At 30.7% G+C, this 23172-nt stretch overlaps 1 protein-coding gene across 2 annotated transcripts in view; it reads right to left on the bottom strand.

Annotated features, from left to right (window-relative positions):
- The window catches only part of LOC124534737 (T-lymphocyte activation antigen CD86-like), a 220800-nt gene that overhangs the window by 9881 nt on the left and 187747 nt on the right, over positions 1-23172 (bottom strand). For both annotated transcript variants that reach the window (XM_047110730.1, XM_047110731.1), the window contains exon 4: positions 706-854. In XM_047110730.1, coding sequence (XP_046966686.1) covers positions 706-854 — 149 coding nt within the window. The remainder of the gene's footprint in view (positions 1-705; positions 855-23172) is intronic.

Genomic DNA, 23172 nt, shown 5'->3' with positions numbered 1-23172 from the left:
AATAGAATGATCGATTCAATTAATAAAATATAGCTTAATTTAAAATTTAAAGTATTAATAAACAAAATTAAACCAAAATTGTCGGATTAAGTTCAGTTCGAGGTCAACTTAACGAAGTTGATCTTAATTTTAATCTAAGTTGTATTCCCTAAAGTTTCCAAGGCTATAAGCCTAGAGGCAAAAATTGAAATGAAGTTAGTAAAGTTTTATGCCTAATAAAATTGTCAAGATGAAAGTAAATTGAAGCTGATGAAAATTAAAAAAAAACGCCTTCCGAACTATGTTTACATCTAAACCAAGTTATAGTAGGTACATAAATGTGTACATAAATACAGTCGGATTTATTTTCTTAATATCATTCAAATCTAACGATAATCCTACGTGTTCGAAGAGATCAGAACAAACAACGTTACGTGATATCCGAGGTGCGATATAGCATCGAAAAGTTTCTCGAATCGAAATTATTTCCAGATTTTTTCTTAAAAAAACATTTTTCTCTGCCCAATCCGTGGTTCAAAATTGGGATGTAACGAAATTCTCTCATATAACTTCCACTATCGAAATGGTCGGACAAATAGAGTAATGCCGACCTATTAAAGGTAGTTCCACAACTGTAGCTTGTTTTAGCGATTTGATGTTCTGTTTCATGACTAATATGCGAATAAGTTTATTATACCCAAAGCATAAATAACGTATATTACTTACTGTTCTATTTCCTATATGTTTTGCGCGGCATCTGAGAACAGCTGATTGGCCGACGACCGTCGACACGTTACGAGGAGACACGTCGTCGAAGTACGGCCGTTCCGCCCGTGTCTCCCCTCCCCCGCTTACACCTGGCAAGACTCCTAAACCTGCGAACAAATACAAAACTCATTACTAAAACGTCACAAAAAGTCTAACACCAACATTGTAAGGAATTTGTAAGGCTTACAACTTCTTAGATACCTTTACCACAAATTACCATTTACTAAACCTATAATACCTAATAATTAAATCCAGAGCTTTGGCTTTGGAAAATTTTGTGTATAAATTTATAGAATAGTACAGTGTAATATCTAGGTTTACTTGGAATCGTAAATACCAATAGTATATTGAAGCTATATGATTCAATACTAAAATAATTCCGGTAACAATACCTGAAATTTTGCAATAATAGTGAACTATCATTTTATATGTGCTGAATGTTTATTGTTAGCAATAAAATAAAATTTGTGAAACTATATTATAACATTTGTAATTTTGTTTATTTTTTGTTTCATATAGTGTTGAAACACGTGACACGAAATCTTTATAAGCCAATGGACTTATTAGACATTTAAAAATCGAACATGACTAGAATAAAAAAGAATCTCCGGATTTGAATTCGGCACGATGTAACGTATCATAACAGGCTAATGTAATAACAATGATATATAAGAATAAATAAATGTGTTAAGAAATAAAATTATTAATATATATTATTAAATTACTATTATCTTATTATATATCCAGCTTTTTGACGACGAACGACGAGCTTTAGACTATGTATTAATAGGCGGATTGTATTTAAAGTTTATAATGATGTCTACGAATACTGTTAAGCATATGAGCTCATTAAAGAGTTCGAAAAACCCAGACACTTAGAAGTCACATTCAAAGTTTAGGTATTTAGTTAATTAAAAAGCAATGTAAGATTTCGGATTAAAATTGTAAACAGCAAATTAGTTTTTAATACTTATAAAGAAAAACACTACTCGTTTTACACTTAAAAGTTATTTTTTTTACATTCCTGAAGACTTAAGATAAGACGGCATGCAGGAGCTGGATGCGAGTAGCCGGAGAAAGACCACAGTGGCGTGCACTTGAAGAGACCTATATGATGAAGACTTAACAACGACTTGATTAGTAATTCTTGTAAAATGACATAAATAATATACTAAAAAGGAACTAAATGTTCAACCTAGGTCATGAAATCGAAAAAAGGAAAAAAAAAGTACCAATTACCTACTTTATATACCTGGCAAGGGCAAACCGGTATTATACTAAATATCTCAACATGAAAGTACTGAGTACACAACAACACCATAAAGTACTGAGTAGTAAGCTGCAGCTTCAACTTCTAGCCCCACCAAGGGAATAGAAAATGGACTACAGCCCATCTGTTAAGGATATTATATTCAAATCAAAATTGGCATTATAGATGGTGTATGTAATAATTAACGCACTAAGTAGAGATAGCCTTGCATGAAACGAACTAATCAACAAAGGCACAAACAGAATCTAAACTAGTAACCGCCAAAACATAATAATATGAACCAATAATTCAACCGAGAAAGTTAGAGGCGTTATTATACTACCTTTTAATTCTAGCGAGCGTGTTGTTCATAATGTGTTTAGCCTAACAAAAATGTTACTAGCCGTAATTTCTGTATAGACGAACTTTCCCAGGCTGCCGTAACATTTGCAGGATGCGTTGCGGCAGCTGAAACTGTTATATACTTTTTAACGCAATTACATAATTCAGGACTAAAATACTGCACGTTAAATAGTTATAAAAGAGCGCTCTTTGTTTCCTCTAATAGTTAATGTTGTTTATTTAATGAAAAATGAGATTTGCTTACGCTATTTGCTTGTTGTGAGTTTAATTCGATTCGATAAGAAACTTATTTTAATTTTTATTTTTGATCATAAATATATAATATAATCATGAATATATCAAAACACGAAGTATTACTTTTTTTATAACTTCCATCATAGAATTAGGTCAATTGTTAAAAAAATATTCTCGTATAAAAACTTGCATTATAGTTTGAATTATCCAGAGAATGTTTAATTGTTAATGATTGACTGTGATTACTATTTATATGTTCCTGATTACTTGATGGTAAATGGCATGGATTATTAGGAAAATGAGACAAGATCTTCGATTCTTATTAAAGTGTTAGAGAGACTAATTAATAATGGCATAATTTTAATCAGGGGAGAAAAGCTTCCATCTTAAAATTATTTGTGAAAAAGCTAAATTAATAAAAATAGCTTAGCCACTGACCTCTTTAAATATCCACAATGAAATTGTCATTTATATGCAATATATATTAAGAACTTATATATATTTGTTCGTAATAAATCAGTAAGTTACTTCTATTTATTTGTTTCTATCCTAAAAATGTTTCATAATCGGCCTCAAAAATAGGTGATAAACAAAAAGTCTCCATTACCCGAGTGTCGGAATGTGACGCGTGCGCCGAACCGGAAATAGGAACGCAATATGTACTTGCCTTTTTTTGACGAAAGGCGTTTACTTGAGGTGGGGCCATTGAAATAGCGAATAAATAATTTAAAATTAAAATGTTAAGACAGTTTTTAAATATAAATAAACGGCTGACCGTTTTAAATATAACATTTTAAAAAATCAATGTCACCATTCAAATAAACTAAAACCGAAAATGAGATAAAAGTTATGTATTTTAAAACCGAAAACTTACCAAGTAGCTATAAGTATAATTTACAAAAAATCAATTCTACATTTGAAAGCATTCATATTACTAAATTTCGGCCAACTTTGTTACACCATCAACAAGAAAATAGGCAGTGTAAGTTTAATATCATGCATAAAACTGACAAATGAATATGTGCGTGTTAAGAACACATAAAGAACAACCAATAAAATAATAAAATCGCTCGTTCAGAACCCGTACATGACCACGTACTGCGGTGCAGTTGCAAAATGGAAATGACAGCGATGAAGTTCTTTGTAGCGTCGTACTTGCACTAAGGTTCTCTTTTGTTTTTCTAACACGTCTCGCGTACTGCCCCGGTCTTTCCACCGTCTCACTATGATAAAGCACCTTGCGGTTGCGATATTGCACCAAATAAATCACACACCGTGCAATCTGAGGTTCTTTTGTTGTCAGCTCCGGCTACATTGTTTTCGTTTTATTTTTGGCAAAGCAGAATGGGTTGTTTACGGTTTCTTGATATATATATAAGACATAGATAAGATAAGACACGTATTATTGTAATTTACGTTCATTACTGAAACTGTTTTGGATTAGCAATTATATCATCGTCTTTCTGCCATTTTCTTCAAAATATGTATACAATTCATAGCTTATATATATTATAGCATTGTTTTTCTAATAGCGACAGCATATAAAAATCCGTTGTATATACTTACCTATATCTTTTTAGGTGAATATACAAAATGAAAGCAACTTCATTTTGTAATATTTATAGTCTAATACTACTTTCAAATATCTACAAAAAAGAGAGATTTATCATACGTCACTCGGTTGGTTCATTTGCACTTAACGGTTGATTTCGCTGTGTTTTATGTATTAAACATATAGATACGACGAAATAAATTGAAATCGATTATTAATACTTAAATTATTATTATTTAAGTATTCATAAAGAGATAAAATAATAATTCCAAAATCCCAAGTCAAAAATAATGAAAAAAAAATTATTGTTATAAAAAAACGTATTTAATAGAATGAGACAGAGAGAAAAAAGAAATGAGAGAGAGATAGGTTGCCAGGAGGAAAGATAATTTTCTTTCCTTACGAAAGTGAAGATATCTACCAGTTCACTCTATTGTAAACCGTGTAATAGAAAATAATGATATATAAACAATAATAATATTTTTTTTCAATAAATTAAAGAGCTATCAAATTTATAGCATAAGTAATATGGAAATAATATAATATACGAGTGAGTTAACATAACATTACATATTTCAAGCATAACAGATTTTCTCGAGCTGGTTTATTTATAAATGATGAATGAATCGCGTAGTCAACAATAGTAAACAAGAAATCCTGCAAGTAGTCATCAGTCATTGTATTCTTATATTGAATGGCGTTGTGTATAAAAACAGAAAAGTGCATCGTATCGCTGTACTGCAGACAGCGAGTCGTTTTATTTCAGTCGGAACAAATGGCCCCAGATAGGGGCTCTATCGGAACTGGCCCCACTTATCACTCTTGTTTAATCTTTTAAGTTCCGACGATTCGAAATCTAGTTTTACACAATAAAAATCTTTCAAACGAAAGTTGTGTTTGTAAATGTACTGTTAAAAGAGTTTAAAGCGAATAAAATGTTCGATACTTAAATGTATGAAATTGTATTTTCAATATTTTTCTATCTTTAAATTGTCACTGATCATTTCTTAATCAGGTTACAATTATAAACGAATATTATAAATGTTTTATTTATTATTTAAATAGACAAAGACAAAATAGTTGTTTTCCCTTTGTGTATCATGCTTGGAAAACGAAAAAGTTCTTTATATTTTTCAAAAAATAACTACGATCGAAGCCCCTACCAATGATCAACGGTAGTATTGTTAAATAGTAGGTAAGCTGACTCAGTTTACCCTCTCGTATATTTTGAGCAACATTTAATTCCACTTATTTGCATTCATAATTATTTTAAATAAACATTTTAATTTACAGAATACTCGATTGTTTCAATATTGTTTAACAATTTAAAAGTTATTTTAACGAATGATAAAAAAAAGAGAATCGTCGATTCGAAATAATTTGTACAACTTTAACTATTTGAACATATTTCGATTTACATCGGACATCCATGCAATACAAAATCGTATAAAATATTTAGCATGTCACTATTGCAATATGTATGAGGGCAAAAACTCGAGGCGAATCGCACTGTGTCACGTGATCGGAATGTGTATATACGAATACAATGCCACTCGAATACGAACACAGTCACGGATCACTCGGATTCCGATATCTGATGTACTATAAATATTATTTCAGCTTAACGTATATTTGTGGAGTAAATATTAAATGTAATATCTACGAAAATAATTTGAAATATATTTGGTTTTATTTATCCAAACCGGATATATATATACGGGTACAAATTATTTCGTTCCATTTACAAAAGATGGCTTCGGCTGTTATTATTGTCATAGGGAAAGCCGATTTCAATTATAGTTTTCTACGTCAATTAACAGAAAAACGCTAATAAATTTTCATGATTAGATGGGAAAAATTTAATGCGTTGCTTTACTACTACTTCTTTGGAGTGTGTATACAATTTAATAAATTGAAATTTATACATCTGCAGCATTATAAAATTTTATTCGCAAAGGATTTCACAGAAACTTAAAATGAAGTGAAGCGCACAATTTTAGGTAAAACTTTCGGAGTGAACAGCGTCTTTTGCACTAAAAGCAAACGAAAAGAAATCCCAAAGACGGCTGGGATTCTTAAAAAATATTAAACTTTGAAAGCCCTCAAACAAATATGGAAGCAGAAAAATCTTGAGCACAGGGTGCATCTTTCATTTCGAGCTCGGGAACAGGCAAGGTGTCGGGCGCTTATTGCCTTCATTTTGTGTTTGAATCTTCCAATAAAAAAGCCAATTTTACTGGTGAATTTGACTTCGTACTATACTAATTTATGACAGTATAATTAAAAACTTATATTCTAAAATATCAAGATATCCTCATATAATTAATATCTGAAAGAAGTGGAAGTGTATGTAGTTTATTAAAATAACATGAGTATGGAGTTGCGTTTATTTATATATATATATATTTTATATGTGGAATATAGAAATAAAACTATACAGAAATCAAATCTTATTACGGCAATAACATGCAAACTATCTGCGGTACAACTTAAACTAGGATTGAGTACAGACGATAGTGACTCTATCTCGTCATAAAGCGACGGTAGTAACTTCTGTATTGCACGCCAACGTTGTAATTTACGGTAGTGTTTGTCCACACTGATAGCGGAGCCGTCGTGATAACATGTATTAATCGTTTTATTTTTATTGCACTTTTCTTTTCTGTCTTACCATTTTACTTTTGCAGTCGATTTTTTATAAAACGAAATTGGTGTCATCTTTAAAATTGATATTTAAATAAAATATTTTGAAATGAAACTTTTTTGATGCAAATAAAACAAAAAACCTGTTTATGTAAAAAAAGACGTTTCAATAAAATCTTTAATAATTTGTTCCAAACGCAATAAGTATAATAAATTAAAAATTAAAAAATATATGTTTATTATTAAATTTTAATATCATTCATTGTTGACTAAAAGAGTGGATATGCCCTTAGTGACCAAACTATAGTTTAATTCATGTTGATTTTTTCGGTATGTTACACGTTTTTTGATTTTTGTATCTGATCGTAATTTGATGATGATTTCATACCAAAGAATTGATATGAAATCGACTGTAAATGGTTATAGACTATAAAAAGAACTCCGACCTTTTTATTTAAAGAATAGCAGAGCGGTTAAGCGATGTGTGTAGTAGTAGTCTGTGTAGTGTGTAATTATTGCATCAGGTTCATGATTGTTATCTTCTTTCCATTAATTTACTAAAAACTCTATTATTGTAATTACTATACATAGTGCACTATATAGTAGAAATGATTTAATTACAATTATACATATAAAATTTTGACGCAAATGTGGTTCATCCAATGCTGGCGTATGCATTAATGTACCCCATTATAACATTGTAATTAAAATGAGTGGCGCTACTGATAGCGGTTGAGAGATCTTGAGTCAAAACTTGATATCATAACATTTTATACTATTACATAGACGTATTGAGGTATATGTCTGCTGTGTCGTAAACCGACAGTAATAACTTCTATATTGCTCACTCATAGTTTGAGTCGTAATTTATGTTGGAAGTTAGAACTACGGTTGCACTAGTAACAGAGATTTCCAACAGTCTGGCATCCTGCCCTGACTTTACTCAGTTTCTCCAAGTATTCGATTCTCGTTACATATCGGCGCTAACGGTTTTTATCAATGGAAAGCCATTTGGGTATTTCCTACATATATACCGCAAAATATTTTGTATAAGTTTGTTTCGATTTAATGGTATTGTCAATATATCTAAGATTAAAATTTACGTAATTATTATTACTAGATAAATTAATTTAGCAGATTTTATCACTTAGCACAAAACCTACACGGTTTTGTGCTAAGTGATGAGTTAATTGGTCACTTGATGGCAGACTGACTGTTTCTAGTTTATGTGATCGTGAGGCAGGATAGGTCAGTAGGTTAGCGGATGAGGATTGGAGACGCGACCGTAATACTGATTTAATGAATAAATAAAATATTAACAGTCTAAATTTAAACTACTTTTGCTGTACAATGTATAAATCAAACTAAAATAATATTTAATATTTGGATAGAAGCACTAACAAAATATTATGTTACATAAACAAAAGTAAAGATAAACTAATAAAACAGTTTCTCACTTCGCAAACTCAATAAGGGACATAGTATTTGTTTCTATAACATCCTGTACACACCCTTATTTGCATATTAATAAACATCTATGCATGTCAATATAAACAGCCAAAATTATTCAATAGAAAATTACACAGTAAGTGATAAAAAAGTTTTTATTTTTTGTTGATCGTTTGTTATGGTTCAAATCTTAGAACTTGTATATCTAACGAATATTGCAGGTTATACCTAGGCAAGCACAACTCTATTTTTATCTATAGCACTTAAAATTGTAAAGTAGATCCTGTGAAATAACAATTGAAATGGTCGATAAAAAAAAACATTTTTACTAAAAAAAATCTAGTCACATTTAATACAATCGTAATAAAAATTAAAGTTATATTGCAATTCACGCTGACACTAGAGTCGTACTTTATCAGGTAACTGCCAAAGTTCCTATTCGAAATGAAGTTTGCATGCGTCAACCTTATCTCGTACAATCCCACTTAAATTAATTTGTATTCTAAATATTCATACATATATCTCAGGTTAAATTTTGTACAATATGGTATCCTACATCATTAATAAAGTAGTAAATCTAGATTAATTACTCTTACTAAAGAGGAATGCAATCTCCACTAGTACTTAGCAAATATGGTTTTTTGTTTCAGAATTAAGAGGAAATATGACTATTGTAAGTACATACAAAAATAATCCTAATGTAATCCTTTGTTGATCTTACTATAAAATTTATATCATATCATAAATTATGTAACATAAGACGTTGTTGGTAATCAATAAAACAATAAACGTTGGAAGAAATAACTCTATTATAATATTTTCTTTAGTTGCGCAGCTTCCGTTTACATAATCGACCGTAATTCTCTCGATATAAAATTTTGAAAAGGTATTACGTGACCCTAAATGTGACTTAAATTACAAATTATTTCAATCAATTTAACATAAAAGAAAACTACATTTGCCCTAAGTGCCCCTTGAAAGGCAAATCCTCAGTCCACTTGGTAAGGCAGTGTTCACCTAAGATAATTTTCATCCTACATTACGCACGGAAACGCTTACAAAAGTGTCGCAATCGGACAATGGACCGCCTCAAACTACTATAAATTCGCTATAATGGCCCCATTCGGAACCTCTATTGAAAGCTGGCCCCTGACTGATATACTATCAGTTAATCTGTTTGTTACTATCGTATGTTTATATTTATTGTTCTTGAACCTTTAAATAATTGAATTTCACAGAATGATCATGATTACGTCTATATCAGTATATATCACTTTATTTATTTCCTCAAATATATTTAGTGCCCATCACGCTAACTCTACTACTTTGCAAGTCACACTAGTCAACTAGTGTGACTTGCAAACTTGCATACAAAATTTTACAGTAAAACTGTTTTATCAAAATATTATACGTTATACATGCACATAACTATAATTCAGGTATTCCGATAATTTATTATGTACCTAATACACATATATTATTACATATTTAATATTTATTAATTAGATTAAAATAAATAAAGCCTAAGCTTGTCCTGCAACTATAAACTATATTATTGAGAAAGTTTAATCAATTGGTTTTTCAGAAAAAACGGGTAGAACAAATGAGGAAAATTGACTTCTATAAGATTTAGCAAGTAATGGAGTTGAAATGAAAAATATCTCAATTCTTAAAACTGCTAACAGTATTACGACGGTAGTACATTTTCTAATACGCATTAATTAGACTTTCTAAGCTTTATTAAACTTTGTCTAAAGTAAATTACGTTTCGATTCAAAGTAATATGGTCATGAACTATTGTTCTTCTATTAAATGATTTAATTTATAAAATGAAAGTTTTGTTTGAGCTTTAATAAACTTGTTAATTACATTTTGTGCTGCCGAATGTATTTTCTCTCAAACCGTTTTTATTTTCAGTACATTACAATATATATTTTAAAAAGTAATGGTCAAAACGTGACAATATAATTATGTGAGGAAATGTAGGTATTTTTAAAGCCTACAAAAATACAGACACAACGCTACCTTGCTGTGGAAACAACAGTTAAAATGCGGGCGCTTTCAATGTTCACATATTGTATTTTATTAATTTGTACTTTTAAAACTTATTTAATATGAATGATGTTTCTTTTTGAGTAGGCTGTTTTTATGAAAATTAAAATTACATCTGTCACAAAAAAATAAGTTATATTACATGATGTTATGTTATGTCTTATGGAACGATTTTGGTCTAGTCCACCTTTCTTAATAAAGAGTTGCTTGTGCAGGATACACAGACACGTATGTGCATAAGATAAATACATACTCAAAAATACAATAAACATACTCTTTTATTCGATGAGGAACAAATCCGACACAACCGAAAAATAAATATGTACTGAACGGATGGCTTTACCAGGATTTTGAAGCACGGGAGAGTAAGTACTGCTAGCGTTTTGACTTTGGGCTATTTTTTTAAGAATCGCGGACTTTTTGCTAGTTTAATCTTGCGAATAGATAAACAGGCTAATCACAATCTGACAATGATCAATCATTATCATATCAATCATTGATACTATGATTCACAGATCAGACATTCTACCGCCAAACAGCAATATTTCGTTCTGTTGTGTTTTGAACAAGGAACGTAACATTAAAACTCTTTAGATTGGAGGAGTATTGGTGTGACACAAAATCAATATCTTTTAAAGTTCCATCTGTTCGTCCATTTGCTTATCAGCTTATTACATCCAAAAGACCTTTTACAGTGTTTTGTTAAGAACATCAAATCATCTACTTTACGATATGGACAAATCAAAACTGTTTCGATTTACGATATTCTACATAAAGTTTAAAAAGGAAAAAGAACCATTCCTTTCAAAATAAAACAAATCTCCAACTATCGCTTCACTTTTAAAATAAATATAAACATCTATCCAAAGTAAAATACCGCTCAGCTATATTTCATTCAAACTTTCCAAGCTTCGAACTACGACAAAACGTGGCAAGGAACTGCTTGCTGACTTTTAATGAAGTTGTATCGATAGAAACAGAAACTTGTATTCATATTGGTCACTACATTTTCAAGGCGAGACATTCTTCTGATACAATTTCATTTTGATTAAAAACATTAAACTAAGAAACGAGACATTAAATGAGTTTTGTTCGTTTTAAAGCAAAAACTATTGTTATATTGCACTTGCAACTTTCCTACGGTATAATATTATAAATGTAAAAGTATGTCTCTGTCTCTTTCTATATGTCTATCTGTCTCTTATCTTCTCGGACTAAACTTTTGAACTGAACTTGATGAAATTTGATATGATGCAGGTTTAAACCAATGAAGAACTGATATATATTGTAATTTTATCAATTTAGTATGAAGGCGTAGTTAGGACCTGATCTTAAAAGTCTTTGTATAATAAACTAGAGATGAGCTGAGATGGCTCAGTGGTTAGAACAAGTGCATCTTAACCGACGATTTCGGGTTCAAACCCAGGCTAGCACCACTATATATATGTGCTTAAGTTGTGTTTATAATTCATCTCGTGCTCGGCGGTGAAGAAAAACATCGTGAGGAAACCTGCATGTGTCTAATTTCATTGAAATTCTGCCACATGTGCTTTCCACCAACCCGCAATGGAACAGTGTGGTGAAATATGTTCCAAGCCCTCTCTTTAATGGGAGAGGAGGCCATTAGCCCAGCAGTGGGAAATTTACAGGCTGTTACTTTACTGTAATAAACTAGCAACAGCAGTTTCATTTTTGCAACACAATTTCTTGTTACTTGACTTGACACTGATTGTGTTATAGTTTATATGTTATATATCGTATCACTAATCTTATAAAACTTAATAAGCTTCAATTGTAGTCGTGCAAAGTTGCGAAGATTAATTGAAGACGTGATACGTGCCAATTAAAAAAAACTACCCATAAATCAATTTCCTTCAGTTTTCTATAAAATAAAGTTTAAAACAATATCACTTTCCTATTATATAATGACGACGATAGTGTATAAAGTAGCGTGGTACCGTCAAAGTATTATAGTTTGGAGATACCCTATGTAAGCCCCGTGGGTCTCGCAAGGGCCGACTTAGGGTATATTTGTAAGGCGCATCTAATCACGCAAGTAAGCGCCTTAACCTCGTTCATAGTGAAGGGGGAAGCAGTTTTATGTAGTATCATTTCGAATTGACTCGGCATAGCTTAGTTAGGTATCATGAAAGATTTTGAATGAAGTGACCGTCAAATATTTTTATTACAAATGACATTCTGGTTCTTTTTCAGTCACGCTGCAGTCAAAAATTCTCATAATAATTTATGTTTCTTTTAACTTGAAAAATATTTTAAGAACAAGACGTTAAAAATATACTAACAATTAAAAGTAGGACAACGTAATTCAAAGTATTGTTGTTTGGCGGTAGTGTAAGTAGTGGGTGGTACTTACCCAGACAGGCCTGGGAAAGCTCTATCGCCGGTGCACTGTAATTACACTGGTTCACTCACCCTTTAAATTGAAATACAGTCTTACGAGGCATTGTTATTTTGCTGCGCCATATTTGATGACTGGTAACTATCATACGAACCTCTATAAAATCCTTTTATCATTTCTAGGAAAAAATCTGTTCTAGTGTAAAGGATAAACTTTTTGAATTTATTTCACGTTGTATTTCGGTTTGGCGTATTGTGTACTAAAGTCTATCAGTATTTTATTAAATATATTAATAATCATTAATATTATAGCCTCTTCAATTTCACCTAAGTTAATAAAATACTACAGTAGACATCGTGATTATTGAATTAGAATCGCATAGTAAATGTATTATAATTATTTTGTACTTAAACAAAAGCAATGATTAATAATGTCAAATTTCCAAATTATATTTTATAATTCCATGCTCCATGTTTGTGTGTTCTTTGCTTTTGCGATTTAATTTTCACTGGCTTTTCTTGATATCATCAATCCTTTTTTCTTACGGTCTAGGTCTTCAAGATATTTTTACTGATAGTTGCCAAGTTACTCTCACTGTCAATCTTTCCTAGAACAAATAGTGCACCCACCCGCCCATTTCAATTTTTAATAGATATATTTTTTTATGTCATATGTAACTTTTATTTACTAATAATCTTTTCTAGAAATTAACTCAATCGATTACAAGAGACACGTCACGAATAACCAACCCATAGTGTTTTCAAATACAAACAAATAGCACAAACAACAGTAAATACAAAACGTGAGTGTTATATTTTGAGAACAGTAAAATGAAATTCTTGTACTTGCGTACAGAATTATTCTTCAACTGCGTCATATTTGTATTACGAAATATATAATGTTTAGAATCTAAGTGGTAACGTACATGAAATACCCCGTTTTATTGCCTTTACTTCAGACAGGAAACGTGATAAACATTTTCGTGAAGAACATTAGAATTGTGAGTCAAAAGAGAACTACTGTTATTATTACTTTACTACTCACATTATTTTAGCACAATTTGTTTTAATCTAGATAAATAACCACAGCAATTTATGGGATTACTATGGTTGCTATCTTCACTCTTTTTTGCAGATGAAATCTTCGTAGGATATTCGATACTCAATACCCGGTAGAGAATTATGTGATTTCCTATCCTCGAAATTTGTACCCAGTCCTGGCCCAAGATATATGCTATTAGAGATCTACATAAAATGTTAGTAATTCCTTTAAAAACTTTTCTCTTATCCATATATAAAAACCTATTTATAATTCCCCTCGTATACTCATAAATCAGCCATTATTCGCGTTTGCTCATTCCAAATATATATCCAAGTTTAATTTCCAACGATTAGCCGCTCCCGTACTTAAAGTTACAATTCATAATTTGGAAGTAAAAATAAAATTTAACAACATCAATACCGCCCCCATTTCAAACAATACTCGAGCGCTGAAGTGTTGAACGCCTCAATTTGAGTGTAACTTAATTTCGGCGCCATTAAGACTAAATGGGCCGGCACTTATCGGTACATCAGGCGATTAGCTCATGATTTTATGCTGAAATAACTGACAAAGCGATAACAATTTCAAACAACCAATTATTATTTAAATTTATGAAGCGAAAACTTATACATGTATTTTGTTTTATTTTAAGCCTAGATTAGACACCAGATGTTCTAGAGTTTTTTTTTAAATTAATACGTTAAGGTTGATACTACACGTAGTATCAAGCTTTATGAAATTACTGAAAAACCGTAGAAGTTTTATTAATATTTTATTGTTAAATCATGTATGCCATAATGATAAAAGATTAAATGTTGATAATTGTTGTTTATCAGTAGTACCTACAAATTGAAAAAACAATATAATATTTTTTTTTTATTCATCATCTCCATCCGGTATTCTACTAGCACTGATAGAAAAGAACGTTGAAATTACGACGTTTTGATATAAACTTATATATTTTTTTTTTATTTATTTAAAATACAACATCCACAGGCTCGTAGATGCCCGTGCCTTTTTTTACATTTTATATTCAATTACATTTTGGCGTTTTTATTTATACTAAACATCAGCAGATCTTCGCTGGAAATCATTTTTGTCGTCTTCTTGGGAGACGTGGCCCACACTGATTTTTTTTTTATTTATTATTAAATAATATATACTAATGTACAATAAATAATATATAAACTATAATAAATAATACATAAATAATATATAGCAGTATATGTGTTCGAATTACTACAATCCAGTGGGTCCTGGTCCGCGTTTGATCAGAGAGAGCACGGCCTCGGCGACTCTGATGTCGCGTTTATGTATAGATGTCTTGAGGCTGTGCTCTAGGATGGTCCTTTCTGAAGCACCCGCCGCTCGGCCGATGAATCTGCCGATAGCGTCGTCACCATCGTCCGTGTAGTAGACACATAAACTTATATCAAGGTATACCACTTTCTATGTCAGACGATGTTTTTAGTTTTTGGATCATTGGAGCCCGCGCAAGATACTGAGCGATTGTACAGCACTGTGCATTTAATTTTCTCTCTAAGACCTAATATTCTACCATATAGTTTAATTTTATTGAAACAGTCGTTAGTGACGTATCCATATCTTATTCTCAATGAAAAGGTCTTATTTTGTAAATCTACATTCACAGTTAAACAATCAGAAACGATAAAATAATACTGTAATAAAAAACCATCGTGGTGCATAAAAATCTTCCCACGGTCTCTACAAAAATAGAATATCAATTGTGGTCACGGCATACCTTTTTATATCGGGAACAAAAAAATAAAATGGAACGCCGCGATTAAATAAAAGTCCGGCGAAACCAATGAAAATCTGTTATTTGATATCCCGCATGGGCTTACAGGATAACACCGTTCGTATGAACAACTCATAAAATAAAAATATTTTAAGCTATTATATTATTTAGGCTCGACTCCGCCGCAAGTCTTAAAGACTTTGTAATAACGTTTCTTCCGGGGCGTTCGAAAAACATTTCATTCGAATTCAAAATATTATATTAAAATTCAACATAGATTTAATTGTTGTAAATAAAAAAGAATACAATAAAAGTAATAAAAATTCCTTTTTATCATTTTCAAAATATTTGTTTAATAATATCAATGAGTAAATGAGCTATAATATGTATTGAATTTAATGTTTTAAAGTTCAAGTATAATTGCTTAATTTTTTGCTTATTTTTCTTCGTCTCCTTTATAATTATTCGATCTTATAAAATGTCACTTGCAAAATACTTACAAGAGCGTACTTAAATAACATAAGTATATTTTGCCTTAATGATATAAATGACGACTTCGCACGAGAATCTCTCGTTTTGATTGTTCGAAGTTGATTTCTTTGAAAACGATTGGAGTAAAAAACATTTTTGCCTCGATTTTTCGTAGTATAAATATTCCAGGGTTGAAATTGATTACAATGACATGAAATTCACACTTATCAAATCTATTGTCTTAAGCTAAAGTGGGATAAACTGCGGAAAACAGCTATGTAGGTACATACATACATGATAATATTATATAAACGTCGTTAATCATATTTTGATTAAAGTTCAATGTATCACCGTTTAGTGCATTTAGGTAGGCATAGCAAAAATATATTCTTATTTATTTGTATAGAAAGATAAAACGTGATATGCATCGCGAGGTTAAAAGCATACAACTAAAATTATATAAAAAAATAATTTGTTCTTTACAATTGTATAGATGTATTATAGAACGTATTTATATCACGTAGAAACGTATCTAGCAAATTATACCAGAATAATATTTATATTGTTGTTTTTGAGGCTTTTGTTTGCGCGTCTATAATGTTATCCGAACTTTAACGCACAGCTAATTTTGACAAATGAGTTGACATTAGATTTATAGCATTGTCGAGAATGTCAAAGGGGATGACGTCACTATAAATTTAAATTGCCAAATAACATCCGCTATATGGTTTAACTTATGTATAATATTCATTCGTTAGTGACATAACATAATAGGTGCTTTAATATATAATAATAATAAGCAATATTCGCTTTCACATTATCTTTTGTTCGATATCGATCACGGCGTGTATTTCGAGCGAAAATTTACCATTGACACAAAATATATTATATCGTCATATAATAGTAAGTATTATGTTTCGTATGGTCAAAAAGCTTTCCAGGGGAAGACACTTGTTTTGGTACTGCGACGTTAATCCAATGGCTAGACAAAATGCCGCACTTTCTGGGTTCATATCGGGCCGCTAAAAAGATATTGGGTTTTGCTTATAAAAAAATATCAAACCGGCGTCAGGAAGTTCTAAGTGTGTACACTGTCGTATCACGGAAAGCACGTGTAGCCGTTGGCGCTTAAACATTTTTCTCTTTTTCTCCATTGGTTAATGAGAGAGAAGAAAAACAGAGTATAGTGTGTAGCTGTATTCACGCAAACTTATGCACTATAATATGTCCTTAGTTAGACAGTCTCTTTTGAGATAAGCCGCTGTGCAGAAATTTGTCAGGGCGATAATGTCATTACTTTTCGAATTATTAAAATCAAAACACCCAACCTTTTTTTGTATGGAATTAAATTTATATTTATAGATTTAATTTCAATTCACCTTTACTTGGTTCAGCGATAACTTCAAATAATAATGTTAATCAACATAATTGGAACAATCATTAGTCAAGCGTCAAGTTCGACTTATCCTTCTCGTTTTAACGGCTGCGATACTGGTTTGGTAATTAACTTTATTAACAGCTATTAGCACTGACTTGCTTCATTTGGACGCTTATTCTAAACTAAAATAGTAAATACATTAGATATACTATAGTTATATAAAAGCAAGATAGTAAATACATTAAATTTACTATTGTTATACAAAAAAGTAACAAATTTCAATGTTACAAATGATTTCCTCGACAAAAATGCAGTTTCATTTTTTTTTTATTTTTTTTTATGATATAGCTTGTCGGACGAGCATATGGGCCACCTGATGGTAATTGGTCACAATCACCCATAGACAATGACGCTGTAAGAAATTTACATCCTATTCCTAACATCGTCAATGTACCGCCAACCTTGGGAACTAAGATGTTACGTCCCATGTGCCTGTAGTTACACTGGCTCACTCACCCTTCAAACCGGAACACAACAATACTGAGTACTGTTATATAGCGGTAGAATAACTGATGTGGAGTGGGTGGTACCTACCCAGACGGGTTTGCACAAAACCATACCATCAAGTAATTTTATAAAACAACTACTGGTTCATAAATAATAATCATTCAACTAAGAGCTTAATAAAATTGTTTTGAATTTATTTGTAAAGACATGCGTTGGTAAAAAAATATCTCAAAAGAAAGAAAGATACTAATACTGAAACCCATTAAAAAGGGTTAATTTATTCTTACTTGAATATTGCTTTCAAAATCCTTTCAAAGTTTTTATGCGTTTTCTACAAAATATATTTACCAATGCTTTATAACCAGCTTACATAAGTATAAGTGTTACCCTTTAATTTAAAGTTTATTCTTAAGAATATTATTTATGTTATATAATTAGACTCAACTAAACATTAATTAATATATAAATATTGTCTCGTATAATTGAAATTCAATATCTTTTTGTACACAATATCTACAAAAGATCAAAATTCCAGTTATTCTAGTCCTTTGATAATAAAAACTAAGCAAATATAAGACAATTCTCAATGTTATCGTATTAATATACTCGTATAACCTCCTACACTTCATAGTATTTGATCACGTAGGCTGATAGAAGATCAAACTCCCACACTATAATTCAAATATAAGAAAGATATTGGAAGATTTAGTAAAGTATGAAACCATTTATTTTCATGTAAGCATGTGATATTCATTAATTTAATACGAAAAATAAAACTAATCACTCCTTATTTCGTGTACATAAGAATCATTTTTGAAGTATATTTTATATGTAATTTAAACAGAATACCTTTACACTTCATTTGCTACTGGACAAACTACGAAATTGTCATGTTATCAATGACACAATATGAAATTTAATTGCTGAATCTGAATCGTTACGAAATTATCTTCTTTAAATAGAATATATTTCTATTTCTGATTGTTGTATTTTTTTTTTGGCATTTACAGAGTCTCTATCAAAGATTTAATACCAGATTAAAATAATGTTAAAGTAAATAAGAACAACAAACTACAAACGATATGAAATAAAAGCAAGATTTATTATTTATTGGTTAGAAAATTAAAAAAAAACTTTTTTTTATTTCCGATATAAAATTAAGTACCATTAGTAGTTGTTTAACCCGCAGACGTCAATATAATATTGGAAATACTAAATACAACCCTTTGATTTAACTTAAAATTTCCTAAAAACTCGTAAACGTCTCACTATTAGAAGAAGTCTTTTTTACACTACGAATTTAAATCAAGATGACGTAGTAGTATATTATTAGATACAATGTCTTGCAGATCTATTGATGATATATATTTTAAAGATAAAACAAGGCAGAACTAGACGCGTTAATCTCAAATCAAGTGGCCTGAGCGTCTAACCTTCAGTTATAAGCTTTTTCACCAAAACGGAAGTAATATTTCCAACATATTAGTAAGTATGGTTGAGTCCCAGATATTGAATTTATTTATCGAAGTGTCATCTGTTGTTTTATAAAAATAAACCAAACAAAACCGCGTGTCACGGCTAGTTCCAAATACAATAAAGTCACTTGATTCAGAAATCACATAAAACAGTCTCACGAAATAGTGTTACAGCGACAAACGAATAAAAAGTCGACAATCAAGGATTATAATGTCACATAATTCTGCTTACTCGGGGACAACGGCTACTATTGCCCGTTGTTCTTTGACCCATTTGAGGCTTATCGCGAAACTTTCTGTATTAAGATTTTATTGTTTCGCTTTATAGACATATTTAGTAAAAATTATTGTCACATTCGTGTTGCAATGAATTTGTTATTTTCTATTTGTGAGCCATAAAATCGGAAGGGTCGTTTGCGGATGACGTAGTGTCCGAACGCTCCAGGGTACTCGAAAAATGTTTAATCTTGTTCAATATTTATACGAATAACAATATTATGACCTGTTTATCTACGAATGGAAAATAGAATATATTTGATATTATAAAATTAAATTCTTAAAAGCACTATTATAATTTGGACACCGGTATTCAAAATGATTCAACTACTCTTAACATAAATTTTCGTCGTAATTTCGTCAACTTTTTTCTCTAATCACTACAGTTTGACCAATAATATTCTTTGTGATTATTTTTAAAAATATCTTATTATAAGAGTTTTCTATAACAATACCTACTACAAATCTCTAGCTCGTACACTGTTTGAACAATTTTCTTGAAAAATTTAGACGCTAAATCCTATGAAAATCGTAGTTTCATTGAGAGCAAAGGAGAATCTCAATAAGTCTCACTTCAAATTTTCTTTCCATTTTTAGCTTTGAAACTGTTACTTAAAAAATAAAAGACTGTCGTATTAAAAATGCTCCTAATTTTATTTACAGATATTAAAATATTTACGATGCCATTCCTTTAATAAATACAAATACACAACAGCTTAAGAGACGTGTCTATCCATAAAATGTATTGAAACGATCGTGAATGCTGTGTGCGATACAGGGGCTACGAACACAATTAACAAAAGTATCGTCTATTCGCCCGTCTGGGACAATCATTGTTTGAATTTTAATTGAAATCAGATACTGAATTAGCATAAATTAATTAGATATTATTCATACAATAAAACAGAAAGCTACAAAACATATTGGAACTTTAAAACTAAATGCTAACCAAATACAACACTAATATTATACAATTGTATTTCCTAGTGGAAAAGTAACCTTCACCAATTCATGTGGATTCGTTCCTTGAACTAGATCTCAGCCGGTATATTTTGTTGGTGTCAAATAAATTGTCCCCCGTTCTATTAGCGATGCTAAGATAAATCGTTAGCAGAAAGTGGTTAAGAGTTGCTAACACGACCGGCCATTCCGAACGTTTTAGTGAAAATAATTTCTTAAATGGTCCACTTACTGACGTATTTACTTTGCTGGACAAAATGTATTAACAAAAAGTTCGTAAGAGCGATAACGTAGCGAAGGGGTCATTATCTGTCAACTGTTTTATTAATCGTAAAATTTCAGTTGCCATTATAAATAATATACGTGAAATGATTATGTTTTGTTTTTAATCTGCTACATAGCAGTTTACACGTACTACACGTTTCAACTAATACTAGGTCGTAATATATCGCGTGAAAAAGTGTGTGGACTTATATCTACTTACATGGGAGTTTAGCAGTAGTTTATAGAATTCCACCAAATTCTTCTGTTCTATTTCATTCGAGCAGTTGTTTCTTTCATCGTTGATCTCGAGATAAGTCAAAACACGAATGAACTATTTAATTCTACAAATTTTAAACAGTCATTGTCTATTAAGATCCAGGTGTTATAATAATGGACTATCTCAGTAAGTGTGGGTATTATGAAAATGTAATAAACAATTCGTTCATTGATATATCAAATATGGATGGAAAGCGGAAAACCAATAACCATCGCCGTTTTTATAATAACGTCGTATGCCACATAATATCTGATTCAATGCGTTGATTTATTGTATTACACGAAAATAATATTGGTCGTAAAAAGCAATTTTCCATCAGTATATTTATTAAATATACAGCGTTACATACGATTTTAATTTTTTTCAATACTGTATATTCGCTTATGATAAAAAACATCAACACTTTCACAATTAAAAAAAATCTTTATATTTATCATGACGTCATTGTTATAAAGCATTTTATTATGTTTGGCGATGAATAATCTGATGGGAAATTGTCTATAAACTTTGATTTTATAAAAGTCAATATCACTTCTTAATTTTCCACCAATACGGTGCATTATATTTCTACTACTACTGATACTGGCTTACTCAACTCTCAATCAATGTAATGAATTACTAAAAAAATGAAGGATTTTGCTCTTACTTAAGCTATCCTTTACGTCACCGGTAAGCAAGCCAAGCCAAGCAAGTTAAACCTCAAGTTTAAAGTTCATTATTTAAAAAAAAAAACATCGACTTTTAAACGTATTATTAAAAAAATATCACAATATCATATAGAGTTAAATTTTGCTAATATCTAAAGACTCTAAAAAGTTGACGCCGGTGTAGCAAATCTTGTATTCGCACAGCAAACAAATCCTTTACAAACAAGATGATGAAAGAAATAAAAATTCTCTTATTTAACCTTTAGAGGTATTTTCAAGTTGGAACCCGGACTAAGTAAATCCGAAGAATAGCAGAGCTCATTTCAAATATTAAAAAGCTGAATCCGTCGTCGGGTTACTTGGAGAGAAAACAAGAAATGAAGACGCCCAACTTTCTTTCGCGACAGACTAGCTCCCTACTAGGTTTCGATATTAAAATTAAAACTTATAGTTAAGGTTATTTTTTTCACTTACTGTAAATTATATACTTAATTCAAAAGGAAAAAAATATTTTCCTTACGTTTAAGGCTTTTCGTACTACTTGAGTCAGATTATTTGTTTATGTTACAATTTATATTTAATCATGTATTTGTGATATGATATGTATTGACTTAGCGATGTGTGGAGTCATTTCTTATATTATGAAATCATTTATTGGTATATATACTGTGTATTTCTGGTTACATATAAATACAATAACTTTGCAATATTCCCGAAACATTCATTTTTTAATGCAGATTGGGAGCAATGTAATAAAGCAATGCTCACCAGCCTTCGATTATATATGAAATATCTATACCTCGATATAAAGTTTTGTAAACGGTATCCGATACAAAATTTGAAGTGCTTCACAGTTAATTCAAAAGTCAGAAGTAATCATATATACCAAATATAATTTAGCCCAGTTTTATAAAATATGAGACCGAACACAAACTCCTCTCATCTTTCAACGAACTCAAATAACTTCGCTAAAAAAATATCCAAGGCCCTATGGAAAAGTTGAATTCCTTCCCCGAAGCTAATGCCCATAATCTTGGCAACTTTTAATAGGACAGGCCAAAATTTGATGGCTATTATTCAAAAAAATATACGTTCGGGATTGTCCATCCATCTGGTGAATTTATTCAGATTATGTCGTCGGAGCTTTTTCACGAATAAAAACCGTTTGCACTTTCAAACACCTAAAAAATTAAGACACTCTTAATTTTTAAACGTATTTAAATTTGATTCAGTTGAAAAATAACCATACCAATATTATAATTTCAGTAAGACATCAGCTATGTAGTAAGTAGAAAGGATGGAAGCTCGATTCTAACAGATGAGAAGGAAATGGGAAATCATATCATAATCAAGAAGAAAATAATATTATGAATCATTATTGTGATCATGAAACAAAACGACTCATAGTAATAAACACCAGAACAGTCATTAAAGAAAGTAACAAGATTGTTAAATGCACGAGTATTATC

The sequence above is a fragment of the Vanessa cardui genome, chromosome 13 (assembly GCF_905220365.1).
Source record: "Vanessa cardui chromosome 13, ilVanCard2.1, whole genome shotgun sequence".
Lineage (NCBI taxonomy): Eukaryota > Metazoa > Arthropoda > Insecta > Lepidoptera > Nymphalidae > Vanessa > Vanessa cardui.
Note: the sequence above shows the minus strand (reverse complement) of the source record. Positions and strands in the feature narration are given on the sequence as shown.